At 37.2% G+C, this 14290-nt stretch overlaps 1 protein-coding gene across 1 annotated transcript in view; it reads left to right on the top strand.

Moving 5' to 3' along the window:
- Positions 1–3651: 3651 nt before the first annotated feature.
- The window catches only part of LOC106877040 (protein phosphatase 1 regulatory subunit 14C-like), a 181558-nt gene continuing 170919 nt past the window's right edge, over positions 3652–14290 (top strand). The window contains exon 1 of the mRNA XM_052968586.2: positions 3652–4743. Coding sequence (XP_052824546.1) covers positions 4465–4743 — 279 coding nt within the window. The 5' untranslated portion in view covers positions 3652–4464. The remainder of the gene's footprint in view (positions 4744–14290) is intronic.

The following is a 14290-nucleotide window of genomic DNA, read 5'->3' as shown; positions in this document are numbered from 1 at the left end:
GGGGTCAGTGACAGTACATAGAAGGAAGGACAACTTTTCCTAGTCAGTACTCCAGAATTTTCTCCAGAACAGTGGTCACTTGAGTGCCTGGTCCCATTGCATACACTATCATTGTCAGGCAAGCACTACTGTTTTTGTATTGTCTTCTTTTACCTTTCAGATGCTCTGCACTATGAGCCCTTTCTTGCCTTTGGTATTGAACACTGTTCCACCTCTTATTGTTTTAGTTACTAAGTTCTGTCTATCTTTCACAGACTACTCCAACAATCTCTTTGCACCCTCAGTACATTTTATCTTCTTTCACAGCTTTCATTCCACACTACCATTTACAGCTTTGTTGACATGTCTGATACACTCATCCTCAGACAGTAGCAATGTACTTGACTGGTTTCACCTTAGTGGCTTTGAATTCCTTCAGCCCCGATGGTAGGTGGAGTTTGAAGGTCCTTCTGTACAGGTTGACTGAGCTGAAATTTGAGGGAGTAGCCACCCAACTTCCAATTTACTGCAAATCTCCCCATCACCTCTACCTGAATCATGGGGAAGTCATAAAGAAGGAATGGCCATTGCAATTTGAATATTTGCTGTTCTGGAAGAAATTCATCTTAAACATCCCAAGTAGTTGGTTATTGTCAAATGTTTTGAGCTAGCTGTTTTGATGAGTCATAGTATGTTTGGCATTACTGTTGTACTACAGGATGTTGTCAGAATTCTTCTGAAGGCATTGTATTGCTTTTTCCTTTCTGGATTCAGGATACTCAGATCACAAGATTTCTCTGGGTTGGATTTTGTAAGTGACCATGCAAGTATCTTCTCCAGCAAGCTCAAGGTTAGCCTTATTCCTTGGACTGATGGTGTTATATATACATATATATCAGAGAAATTGCACTATCTCATAAATAATGTAGTTTTTTACACTTATTTTTCAAAATTAAAATAAACAAAGTTTTTTTCTTATCTAAAATATACTCTTCTTCATTTCCTACAATGCTCTTCCATCTATCTGGTAGATTTGCAAGAGCCCTCTTCCAAAATTCACTTGTCCGTGATGAAAAATACTCCTCTGGTACCGTTCTGACTTTGTCTACAGAATTCATATTTTTTCCATTCAAATGATTTTGAAGACTGCAGAATAAATGATAATCTGATGTGGCAATGTCCAGCAAATATGGTGGGTGGGGCATCATTTCCCATTCAAAATGCTCCAGCCTTTGGAATGTCTTTCTTGCTGCATGTGGCCGAGCATTATCCTGATGGAAGAACACCTTTCGTCTTGAAACCGAAGATTGTTGTCTTTCTTCTGGCACTGACTGAAGCCACTCAAGCTGCTCGCAGTAGATCTCCTTTGTTATTGTTTGGTTTGGATTTAAAAGCTCTAAGTGGACTAAACCTTTCATATCCCACCAAACAGATAACAACACTCACTCTCTTCAACACTTGACATTTTTATAGAGAACCTATTTCTCATCACCAGTCACTATTCAGTCCAAAAGAGTTTAATTCGTGAGACATGACAGCAAAGAATCCCTTCACGCGATTAGATTAAGAAAGTTTGGAGGAACCCATTGACCCAATTTGCTGACTTTTCCGATGGCAAACAGGTGTCAATGAATGGTTGAATGATCAAATCCAAGCATCTCTGCTAGTTCCTCAACAGTTACAATGGGATTTTGTACCAACAGAGTTTGCAGGAAGTCCTTGTCAATCTCTACAGATCTTCCAGGACGAGACTTGTCATCTAGGCTGTAGTTTCCGGCTTGGAATTTCTGGAACCACCGTTGACACTGGCTTGTGCTAATTGTCTGACCCCCATATACTACATTAACATTCTTCGCACTTTCCATTGTGTTGCTACCTTTATTGAACTCATAATGCAAAATATGCTGAATATGCTCCTTTACAACTTACATTATAGCTTTTTAAAAAATAACTATTAAAATCGAACTGCACTCTTCAAAACTTGCACTAAGAATAAATACAAGGTAAAATTACTACCTGCTATTCTAGCAAGTTGATGCAGTTAGTTTATCCCGTCATCCGCTGACTTTTAGTTCATACAATTGAAAAATAAGTATTATTTATTGGATGACTCAATGTATATATATATATATATATATATATATATATATATATACACATACACACACACACACACACACATATATATATATATATATATATATATACACACATACACATACATACAAACATAGATACATGTGAGGACTTAAAGAGAGTAAAAGGAAGAAAATAAAAAAATAAAAAAAGATGCATCTATTTGCGATAGATATATGAACGTAATTTCTATCCAAGTATGGATTTTGCTATGGATTTTGCCATGGGGTTGCAATGGGAGTATTGATAACTTTGATTTCGCCAAGGATTGGGCAAGTGTTTCTGTTGATTACGGATATAGTTCTATTGTTCTTTTTCTTCACCTCAAATAAGAATTGAACTGCTCCACCGCTAGGTGTTTTAGTTACTAAAAAACTTTCAAAAACTTTCGGCGACACCAGGCTGCCAAATCAGATTGGAGCCTGGTGTCGCCTCCTGGTCCACCAGTCCTCAGTCAAATCGTTCAACCCATGCTAGCATGGAAAGCGGACATTAAACGACGACGATCCTGTTACTGTAATCATATAACAGCAGAATCTACACACTTCTTCCTCTTTGTGCTACTTGTTGCCTCTGCCACTCCTTGGAACCACTTCCTTCAACATCCTCCCTTATTTTCGATATCATCCCTTCTCTGTTTTCCACTGATTACCCCTCTCTTTACTTCCAGATATATTTCCCTCTCCTCTAAGTTACCTTTTGGGTACTGCTATACCTCATTTTTAACACCCTCTCATATCTGCTATCTTTCTCAACATTTTCTCATATCTACCATTGATATTCCCCTTCACTTTTGCCCTCCCCCCACAAACTAACTATACTGAACCTAACTATGTGTACCTTTGACCACCATCTCTCTCTCTCTCTCTCCACCTTCCAACACTGCACATCATCTCCCTATTTCCTTGTCTCTGCCAGTACCGCCTGACTGGCCTTCGTGCAGGCAACACGTAAAAGCACCCACTACACTCTCGGAGTGGTTGGCATTAGGAAGGGCATCCAGCTGTAGAAACTCTGCCAAATCAGATTGGAGCCTGGTGTTGCCATCTGGTTTCACCAGTTCTCAGTCAAATCGTCCAACCCATGCTAGCATGGAAGGCAGACGTTAAACGATGATGATGATGATGATGATATATATATATACTCACACACACACTCATAATGTGTGTGTGTGTCTAGAAATGACTAAATTAGTTTCTTAATTTTTTGCGCATATCTTTATGGTTTGAAATTATTGCACAATAGGAAAAAGATCAGTATTATTAACATTTTATTTCACATGAAAATAACATTTTAATTCAATTTCTGATTTAAGTAAAAGCATCTTCCAAGGGAGGTAACTTTAAATGACTAAAGTAAAGTGACGTGTATGTTAAGAGTATGTGTGTGTGTGTATGTGTGTTAGAGAAAGCAGAAAAGGGATAAAGCGAGTAAGAGGGGGGGGGGGGTGTCTATATGCAAGGTCAGGCAACAGAAGCAGCAGCAGCAGCGATCGTTTTTGTGCTTTGTATAAAAGCAAACATTATCTCGTCCAGCAGTTTGCTAGCTGGAAGCGTAAGTAACAACACATTCTGTCTATTTTCGTCGCGTGTTAGATTTTTCACTCACTCACGGCATTTCGACTGATCTTAGTGAACTCTTCTATGAACTCTCTCGTGGACTAATTGTTGCCGACGCCGTAGACCAGCACCACTTTCTTGAGATTGATGATTTTACCTTAAGTTATATTAGCAAGCAAGCACTCAAATCTGTGATACTACTTTAATATACGCGTAGTCGAAACTGGCTCTCGCAGATTGTTGATTGTAGGTATCGTTACTAATGATCAAAGTATCAATTTGTATATAGTATCTTTTAATTCTGTTATAATTATTTGCTATAACTATATATATATATATATATATACACACACACATATGTATACTTTAAAAAAACAAATATCAGTTATTGTTTGACGAACATCAAGTAATTCAAGCAGAGAATATATAACTACAAACTGACAAAATGTGCTTGGTATAACAATCTTGTTTTGGATTATTAATTAATTTACAGAGAGTTACATGGACACGTGTCCAAATTTACTGCCTCAACTGGAAGTTGAATTCGTTTTTTATTTCAAAGTTAGTTTAACAGATAAAGTTAACTTTTTGCTTCATCTCCCAGGGCGGCATAGGTAGACAACGTAACGCCGGAGAGAGAAAGAAGAGAAATAAAATTAGTTCATAGCTACCAACATTTTTACACGAGAACTCAAGATTCTATTTATTATTTAAAATAATTCATAACAAATTGAAAATCTAAAGTTTGCAGTGTCGACTGGTTCCTTGTGTTGGGACCTTCTCTCCAAGAATGGCGACCACAACATACTCTTTGGACAAAGTAGCCACTGGTAGTAGCAATTCTAGTAGTTCCCAGCATCGTTCCCCTGCTGCTCGTTCAGCCACATCCCCTTCATCATCAGCTCATAACCGATCGGTAAATTTCAACACACAGCGAGAGGCGATTAAAGAACAAAAAAAGAAATACTTGACCGCCAAGTATGGTCAGCATCAAATGTCTTTGATTAGGAAACGTTTAAAAGTTGAAGATTGGCTTGACGAAAGATTACGGTTCTTGTACGGTTGTAAGGTAAGAACCTTTGTTTTCATCATATTTTACCTCAATTCACGCATATATATTTTATTAATTTTTTTCCTCTATTCAAATTATAATTTTGTTTTGAACAAGAAATTATCGATTATACAGTTCTCCGTATTTTCCCATTCATCTAAAAATATTTCGATAACACTTTTCCGAATTAAAATCTCGCCAGATGACTTCATTCTTCATCTTCCTAGAGGTCGATAAAATACATTGTACCAGTAATATACTGTGATTTATTCTACAGAACCTTGGTTTTGTACTTTATGGGAAAAATAAAAAAGAATCAATATAATTTTTTCATTCTATCGAATATGAAATGTTTTTCTTCATTAAGGCCGGCTTATATGAAATGGGACAGACGTACGCTACAATATTCAAACGAGCACCATATCGATAACACGTTTGTGTATCTTTTCAAACTAGCATGTGTTAATGTATGCATTGATTGTTAGAATTCGCTTGAAATCTAAACCACATGTAATGCAAATCAGTGTTTCTCTAAGTATTTGTAAATCTAGATAAAATCTCTCTTAATCTTTCCATTCATTTCACTATATTTCTGTCTTTCCTGTGATTATTTACCACGATTTTTAAATAGGCGCCGAAACTAAGCATTTTATGGAAGAAAGATTAGAATTGAGACCTTCATACCTTATCATAATTCCAATAGCTCTAATAGAATTAAATTTTTTAAATGGGGAAACGATATCAGGTTGTATATTTGTTGGGAGATCTACTTGGATTATATTATGGGGCCAGGGCGCCATGTGGAAAATAACCATAGGTGAGATACTTTTGCACTTAAATTCTCCCTCGGCGTTATCGCTTTACCGTTTGCAAAAAATTTTTTAAATAAATGAATTTCTGATGTTTTCAGTAAATTTCACTTACCACGACTTCCTAAATTCACACCCAATCATCTTAGTAATAATAACAAAAGAAAACATTGGAGAACATAGTCTCTTATGTCTTTGTATGTATGTGTGTGTGTGTGTGTATATATATACATATAAATATAAAAGGATGGTCGAAGTAGGGACACCTTTGATCATTGATCTGCCTGATGAGGGGGAACCAGGGGTTAAACTGCAATAATGGTATTACACATATTCTAATTTGCGATGCAGCATTCTTTTAAATAATAAACAGGATTCCACGTAATTCTTGTTTTTGACATAGCACACGCACACCTACATATGAAGTTGATTTAGTGGCACTGTGACCCGACACCAATTCCTGCAACTACCAGTGTGAGAACTTTTTTTTTCTTTTGAGACATCATGCAGTTTACGTAGATAAAATGGCTGCATTAAGTGCCGGTTTAAGGTTCTTTTTATCTATTAATTTCTTTTGGGCCTTTAATTTCCTCTCCCAAAACGTGTGCAGTAACAATAATTCATTTCACCTTTGGTACTACCTTTATGGTACTAAAGTTTATTCTAGATTCATGTCCGTCAATTGACGATACCATCAACATCAAAGGAAATAATTTCCTGCAAATAGATAGTGAATTCGATATTGCATTCATAATATTGATGGTTGTTTTACATACACAAGAATACTTTATAGTAAAGAAAAATATATAAAAAGAATAAAATGTGTGTCCGCATGCTAGAGTGTTGACGCGATCTGAATTTACAATTTGTGCCAGCAAGTTTTGCAGAGAAAATTTAAAAGAACAACATCCTACTATAAATATATAATTCAGTTTGCAGTATAGTATATTCCATTGATCTATTGAAACGTGTTTCAATCTCTTAACGCTTTGATTTCGTATAGTTTTTGAACGTGAGTTTAAACCTGAAAAGCCTTGTCATGGAAATAACGAAACTAGTCCCTATACCAACAATAATGCGCGCGCGAGCGTACTTTTTAAAAATTAAGATTTTAAGGAAAAAAGAAAATAAGATTGCTATTAGATATGAAATACAATTTTCTGTGTGATGTGTGCGGAAGAAATCGTTGCTATCTTAATATATTCTTTCCTTATCTCTCATTTTCGCTCTTTCGGTATGTTTTCTTTCTTTCTATTTCATTCCTTCCACTTTTTTCTACATCTTTCGCTTTATCTGTTTGTTTTTAATCTAGTGTTTCCTGTTTAGGCGGCGGCTCATGGTACTGTAATGTCACTTATTCGTTACCGACCACTAAGATCTGCTCTTGAGATAGAAGCTTGTTTCACACACGCACGTTTCTGATTTCGCGTGCGGAAGCGCGTGCGTGTGTGGAGGATGTGTTGGTCCTCTCGAGCCCCCACCCCCATTGACACTAGATGTTTGAAAATGGTACCTGTCATCTGACACTTGATTGCAATACTTTTAGGAGTCTGTTGAATTTTTAGGAATCTTGGTCGTAACTCAATACAACATGTATACTACAAGACAATAAACTCACATAGATTATATTGCTGCATTTAAGTTGCTGTTTTACCCAATGAAAGCCCTGATCGAGTAGACCTGTTGTCAAAAAAAGTTCCAGCCATGAGCAGTTTATTCATAGACACATTATCTCTTGCATCATTTTCCAAGACGATATGAGTCTGATTTTAAGGAATTTTGATTGATATTTCTAGCATATCCAATGATTGCCTAGAACAAAGAGGCCTTTGATTCCAATTTTACTCTGCTGGACTCTAATAAATATTCGATGTTTAAAAAAGTTCCATTATATTTCTATAATTAAGTATTATTAGGAATTGTATTAAAAATTTTGCCAAAATATTTTGTGTATTGTAGAAGTAAAACCAATTTATTGTACATAAGTTTTAACAAAATCTTGCGTGGACCCCGGTTGAGAATCTCTGATTTAGAGGGTCTATCGTTGGCTCGTGTGTGAGTAATATGTATATATGCACAAACAATTCCAGCGAGTGTGTGTAAATCTCTCTCCAAACATATGTGACTACGCAAGTAAACAAAGATTTACGCGCGCGTACCCACACTGACACATACGTGTGTTTGTAAACGTTTATTTGAACAAGTGATTGAAAAATGGTGACCAATTTAATGTTCAGCTGTTAGCATACTTCAAAGTGGTTGAAAGAATTTTTAAAAGACTTGCATTCCGTAACAGCTGCTGTCTAGATTAGTAGTTCTTTCATTATTTTATGAATAGAAGAGGCGGAAGCAGCTGAATTTTGAGTCTGTCTTGGATTCTGTATGATGATAGTAAGAAGAGGTATGGCAAGAATAGAATAGTTTAGCCTGCCTTCTCGACGTATATGTGAAGGGACACAGAATTTCTTCTGGCCTATTCTGTATGTTATTTAAGATGGGGATAGACACAAAAGTGTCTTTGTTTCCTCCTCCAAGGGAATCCTTGTCATGTGCTTGTGCTTAATATATCTCTGGATTATAACTAATGTGTTAAATTTTTTAAATGATTTGATACCTGTTGCACATAGGTAACCCAGCTATTGTATAATGGCAATAAAAAATTTAATGGTCCACCCACTTAAGTCATCTTACCTGTATGTGACTGTTGATTAAAACTTCTACTATCGAAAGCCAACAAGGGATCCTCTCTGTAGCTGTTTGACTTGCTTAGAAATAGCCAAATCTTCCTTTAAATCACATCTTACCATTCTAAAACAAAGGATGGTTTTGAATGTCTTCTGTTATAGCCCCAGGCCAATAAAGCCTTGTGACTGGACTTGATAGAGGGAAACTGAAAGAAGCACATCATATATGGCCAGCAAGAAAGAGACAGAATAAAGCGGGAAAGCTTGGATGTTGAATTCCACACATGCATGAGACTACGCATGCGCACGGCGTTTCTACAAGTGCGTGCATGTGTGCACATATGCATGGGTGTGTGCACATATGCATGGGTGTGTGTTACTCTTTCCTTGCCTTTGACATCATGTGATAGTTGTAAACAAGTATCACCATCATTCAAGCAGTGTCTTTTGATTCTAGTCTTCTGTGAAAACATATCTGGTCGTGGGGAAATATTACCTGATTTGGAAACAGGTTAGAGTTGCAAAGCGGAAGGGCATCTAGCTGTAAGAAATCTGCCTCAACAAATCCCATGTGAGCATGGGAAAGTGGGCATTAAAATGATGATAATGATGCTACAGGATAGTGCTACAACAACAGGATAGTGAACATGGGGTTAAGCAACATGTAGTGGAAATGAACCCTAAACTACATGGCTCCAAAGCAGACTTCTTGACACAGAACCACATGTGATATAGACAATCATCACTAGTTTCCTCAGATCTTAGTTTTGGCTAAAAATGGTATTATGTTTATAAATAGTGCCACATGAGAAGCATTGGTGTGGGTGCTGGTGTCACATAAAAAGCACCCAGTACACTTTGTGGAGTGGTTGGCATTTGGAAAGGCATCTAGTTGTAGAAACCGAGCCAAAACAGACAATGGAACCTGGTGCAGCCCCTGGCCTTGTCAGTTCCTGTCAAGCTGTCCAACCCAGGCCAGCATGGAAGTTGGGCACTAAATATTAATGATGCTGATGATGATAAAGCTGGGGCAAATTAGTGTCCATGGAATAGCTGAAAATTTTAATATTTAAAACAGAACATGATGTTGGAAATATTTTCTCATGTTATCTATTTGGTATCATCAGAAAATTTCACCATTTGATGAAATGTTTCTGCATGAAATATCACACGTTTCCCCTTCCTCGGGAAAAAAACAACTTACTCCACTTTTGACCTGTTTCATCATCATCATGACGTCAAGTTTTTGCTGCTTGCATAGTTCAAACAAAACTTTAGGCAAACTTTCTCTGGCCATATGTCCTTGATGCTACCAACCCTCACTTGTTTCCAAGCAAGGCAATATTTCCTGTAGTCCTTCAGATATCTAACAGCTCAACGGCTGGACACATTTTCACTGCAGATTGTAGTGGAATCAACATGCAATCATCAATACCAGACGGAGGCATACAGACATTTTGGATTTCTTACAGTTTCAGTCTACCAATTCCAATCACAAGGCCATAATAGAAGATATCTGCCCACCATACCATGCAGTGGCAATTAACTCTGGACCACACAATTCTGAAGTCAACTCCTACCATTGGGTAAAGAGTAAAGACCCCCATGAATGACCATGAGATTACACCTAGAAAGTTACCCCCCAAAGCACAAATCTGGGCAAGGTTGTTTATGGAAGACCAACAGTCACCCATGTGTACCAACCTCCCCTCTCCATGCCACCGATCTTATTGAAGGAAAAAGGAAAGACCAATACAGCTTGGCACCAATGACATCACAAACTCATTTCTGCAGCTGAATGAACTGGAGCAGTGTGAAATAAAGTGTCTTGCTCAAGAACACAACAAACAGCCCAGTCCAGGAATCAAACTCACTACCTCATGGTTGTGAGCCTGACACTCTAACCATGGAGCCATACACCTTTACACATCAATGCTAGTTAGTTTCCGTCTACCAAATCCACTCACAAGACTTTGGTTGGCCTGAGACTATAGTAGATGACATTTACCCAAGGTGCCATGCAGTGGGACTGAATCTGGAACCATGTGATTGAAAAGTAAACTTCTTTACCATGTAGCCATACCTGCACCCCCATATATATATATATATATATATATATATATATATATATATATATATATATATATATAAGAATCTGATAGTTTCTCAACATTTACAATTACCAAATAAACTAAACCACAAACAGCCTACTCTCACTAGAACTGTACATTATATCCATTCATATAATTCTCTTTCATTTTTTAGAAGGTAAACAACAACTGAATATGACGTTTATATTATAAGTCATTTCTATTGACACACCAGTCAGCTAGCCTGGGAAGGACTCTGAATAGGCATTGTTGCTTGTCATATGATCAAAATATACAAAAAGTGTATATTTGTATTTTGCATTATACGAGATGCATTTTTTAATACAGATAGACATAATGAGACTGCAAATTTCTGAAACTGTCTGTCTATCTGTTTGTCCACCCATCTACCTACCTACCTACCTACCTACCTGCCTGCCTGTCTGTCTGTCTGTCTGCCTGTCTACCTATCTATCTGTCTACCTACCTACCTATCTATCTATCTACCTATCTATCTATCTACCTATCTATCTATCTATCTATCTATCTATCTATCTATCTACCTACCTATCTATCTATCTATCTATCTGTCTAACTACCTATCTATCTAACTACCTACCTACCTACCCACCTACCCACCCATCTGATCATCCACCATTCATCCATCTATCTTTCTATATAAAAATGTGTGTGTGACTGTGTATGTTTGTATGGTGCTCCAGCATGGCTGCAGTCAAATGACTGAAACGAGTAAAAGAATAAAAGAATAAGAATATTTCAATGTGTATTTATCTTAGTATCAAAAAGTGAATGTATGCTGGAAGTTGTTGATTAAAGTTTCCCCCTCTCACTCTCTGGGAGAGAGGCACAAGCACATACACAGACGTATACACACACGGCAGTAACTTCTACCTACCAAATTCAATCACAAGGCTTCGGTCAGCCCGGGGTTATAGCAGAAGACACTTGCCCAAGGTGCCACGCAGTGGGACTGAACCTGAAACCATGCAGCTGGGAAGCAAGCTTCCTAACCACACAGCCATGCTCGTGCCTACTTCGTACATGCATAACCGGTTTTGCATAGATGCACATCTTTTGAAGGGATAAGTCAAGCTATTTAAAGTTTTCTAAAATTTTTCTGAAAATTCCCCCAAGAATATTGTATTTCTTGTTTGTAAGTAATATAGTTGACCTTGGAAAATGTATAGATTAGAAAAATAATGAAATTTAGAATGATTATGTAAATTAGTACAAAAGAGTAAAAAAAAAAACAACAAAAAAACTGCATGTTTTCTGAGAAAATAAAAGTTGTGAGAACAAAAGAAGTTTATTTTTAGGTCTCTATTTATTTGCACATTTTTATGGAACTCCAGTTGAACTTTCTTCTGACTGGCTGAGATGCAACAAGTGTAAGTGAACCAGTAGTTTCAGACCAAGAGTGTCCGCTTTCTTTTAACTCAGATTATTCTGTTTAATATATTGCTTATTTATTCACATTTTGTAAAATTAATCGTGTATTATTTTGCATCTTCCATATTTTGAAAATGTGATTGCTTAGTTTTTAGAATGACCTTTGAAGGGTAGGTGTGAGAGGCAGGATCTAGCTATTTTCAGCATAAAACAGGTAGAACATTTTGGCCAGATGTGGATGATTTAACTCTTTAATATTTAATCTCACTGTATCTGGCTCAAATATTCTACCTAATTTATGTAAAAACAGACCAAATCTAACCCTGCAAAGTCATTCTAAAAATATACAAACACAGCATTGAAATCTTGAAGCTGCAAGATAATGCATGATTAATTCAAAACAATGTGAATAAATAAGCAGATTAATCTGAATGCTAAAGGGTTAAAGCAATTTATCCAAAATATAATTCATGTATTCATTTCAGATATGAAACTTTGGATGAGACTGTGTATCACTGTTATTTACAAAATAAGTCATTTGGTTTGTAACAAAGTAAACTGCTCTCTTTTTGCCTTTTCCTCTTGTCTTGTTCTTTTATCTTTCACTTGTTTCAATCATTAGACTGTACCACCTTGAAGAATGAATCAATCCCAATACTTAATTTTTAAAGCCTGGTACTTATTCTATTGGTTTCTTTGCTGAACTGCTAACTTACATGGACTTCATCACATCAAAACTGGTTGTCAAGCAGTGGTGGGGAATACACACACACACACACACGCATGTACACACGCGTGCAACAAACTTCTGTCAATTTCTGCTAACCAAATCCACTCAAGGCTTTGGTTGGCCTAAGGTTATAATAGTAAAACACACTTGCCCAAGATGCCATACAGTGGGACTGAACCCAGAACCATGTGGTTTGGAATCAAACTTTTTATCACATAGCCATGCCTGTTATTGATTTTTTTTTTCAAAAACTTTGTAGTATGAAGCATGTATGGTAGAAGACTCCTGGGACTTCTTTCATCCTCATTTTATGGTTTTCAAGTTGATTTTAATCTACTTTCACCTTCTTCTCATTAGAGCATTGTACTATAATTGTGTACAAAATTTTGTTTCCATTGTTAATCCTGTTTCAATGGCCTAATTTAGCTTTTTGAACTCTTTCTGTTGCAGGAAAACAGAAGTTTTATTTATAGAACTTGCATGGTTGCATGCTATTATTGATATACTTTTATTTTCAAATGGCAATATTTAACCCTCAGAAAACTGGGTATAAAAGGCATCAGATGTAGTGTGCAAGAGAGAAGACTGTGATGTATTTGGTCATATGATGTGTATGTATGTATGTATGTATACATATATATATATATATATATATATATATATATATATATATATATAGCCTGAGCAAAGTTCAGAGACCTCTTACCTCTGCTGGTGACAAGGGGCCTCTCACTCAGAGTAAAAGGCAGACTGTATGACGCATGTGTACGAACAGCCATGCTTCATGGCAGTGAAACATGGGCCATGACTGCGGAGGACATGCGTAGGCTTGCAAGGAATGAAGCCAGTATGCTCCAATGGATGTGTAATATCAGTGTGCATACTAGACAGAGTGTTAGTATCTTGAGAGAAAAGTTGAACTTATGAAGCATCAGTTGTGGTGTGCAAGAGAGACGATTGCGCTGGTATGGTCATGTAGTGAGAATGGATGAGGATAGCTGTGTGAAAAAGTGCCACACTCTAGCAGTTGAGGGAACCTGTGGAAGAGGTAGGCCCAGGGAAGACCTGGGATGAGGTGGTGAGGTATGACCTTCGAACATTCGGCCTCACCGAGGTGATAACTTCTGACCGAGACCTTGGAAATATGCTGTGCGTGAGAAGACCCGGCAAGCCAAGCGAGACCTAAATCGAAGGCCTCAGCCAGCCCACTTATACGTACCTTCCTTCATTGGACACTAACTCCGCTTGCGAAGACCTGTTGAGGCAAGTGAAATCGAAAATCGAATTAAAATCGACAACTGGCACCCATGCCAAACGACGTCTCCTTCATTGGAAACGAAACTCAGCTTGCGAAGACCTATTGAGGCAAGCGAAAGCGAAACCGTCATGGCACCTGTGCCCTGCATCACCTTCCCGGCACTTGTGCCGGATGGCACATGTAAAGACATTCGAACGAGATCATTGCCAGTTGCCGCCGAACTGGCTCCTGTGCAGGGTGGCACGTAAAAGCACCCACTACACTCTCGGAGTGGTTTGGCGTTTAGGAAGGGCATCCAGCTGTAGAAACTCTGCCAAATCAGATTGGAGCCTGGTGTAGCCATCTGGTTTCACCAGTCCTCAGTCAAATCGTCCAACCCATGCTAGCATGGAAAGCGGACGTTAAACGATGATGATGATGATGATGACATAATATATATAAATATATATATATATATATATATATAAATATATATATATGTATGTATATATATATATACATATATATAGTATACATATATATATATACATATATATATACATATATATATATACATATAATATATATATATACTAAATATATAT

This window comes from Octopus bimaculoides, chromosome 6 (genome assembly GCF_046866305.1).
Source record: "Octopus bimaculoides isolate indiv1 chromosome 6, ASM4686630v1, whole genome shotgun sequence".
Taxonomy (NCBI): domain Eukaryota; kingdom Metazoa; phylum Mollusca; class Cephalopoda; order Octopoda; family Octopodidae; genus Octopus; species Octopus bimaculoides.
Note: the sequence above shows the minus strand (reverse complement) of the source record. Positions and strands in the feature narration are given on the sequence as shown.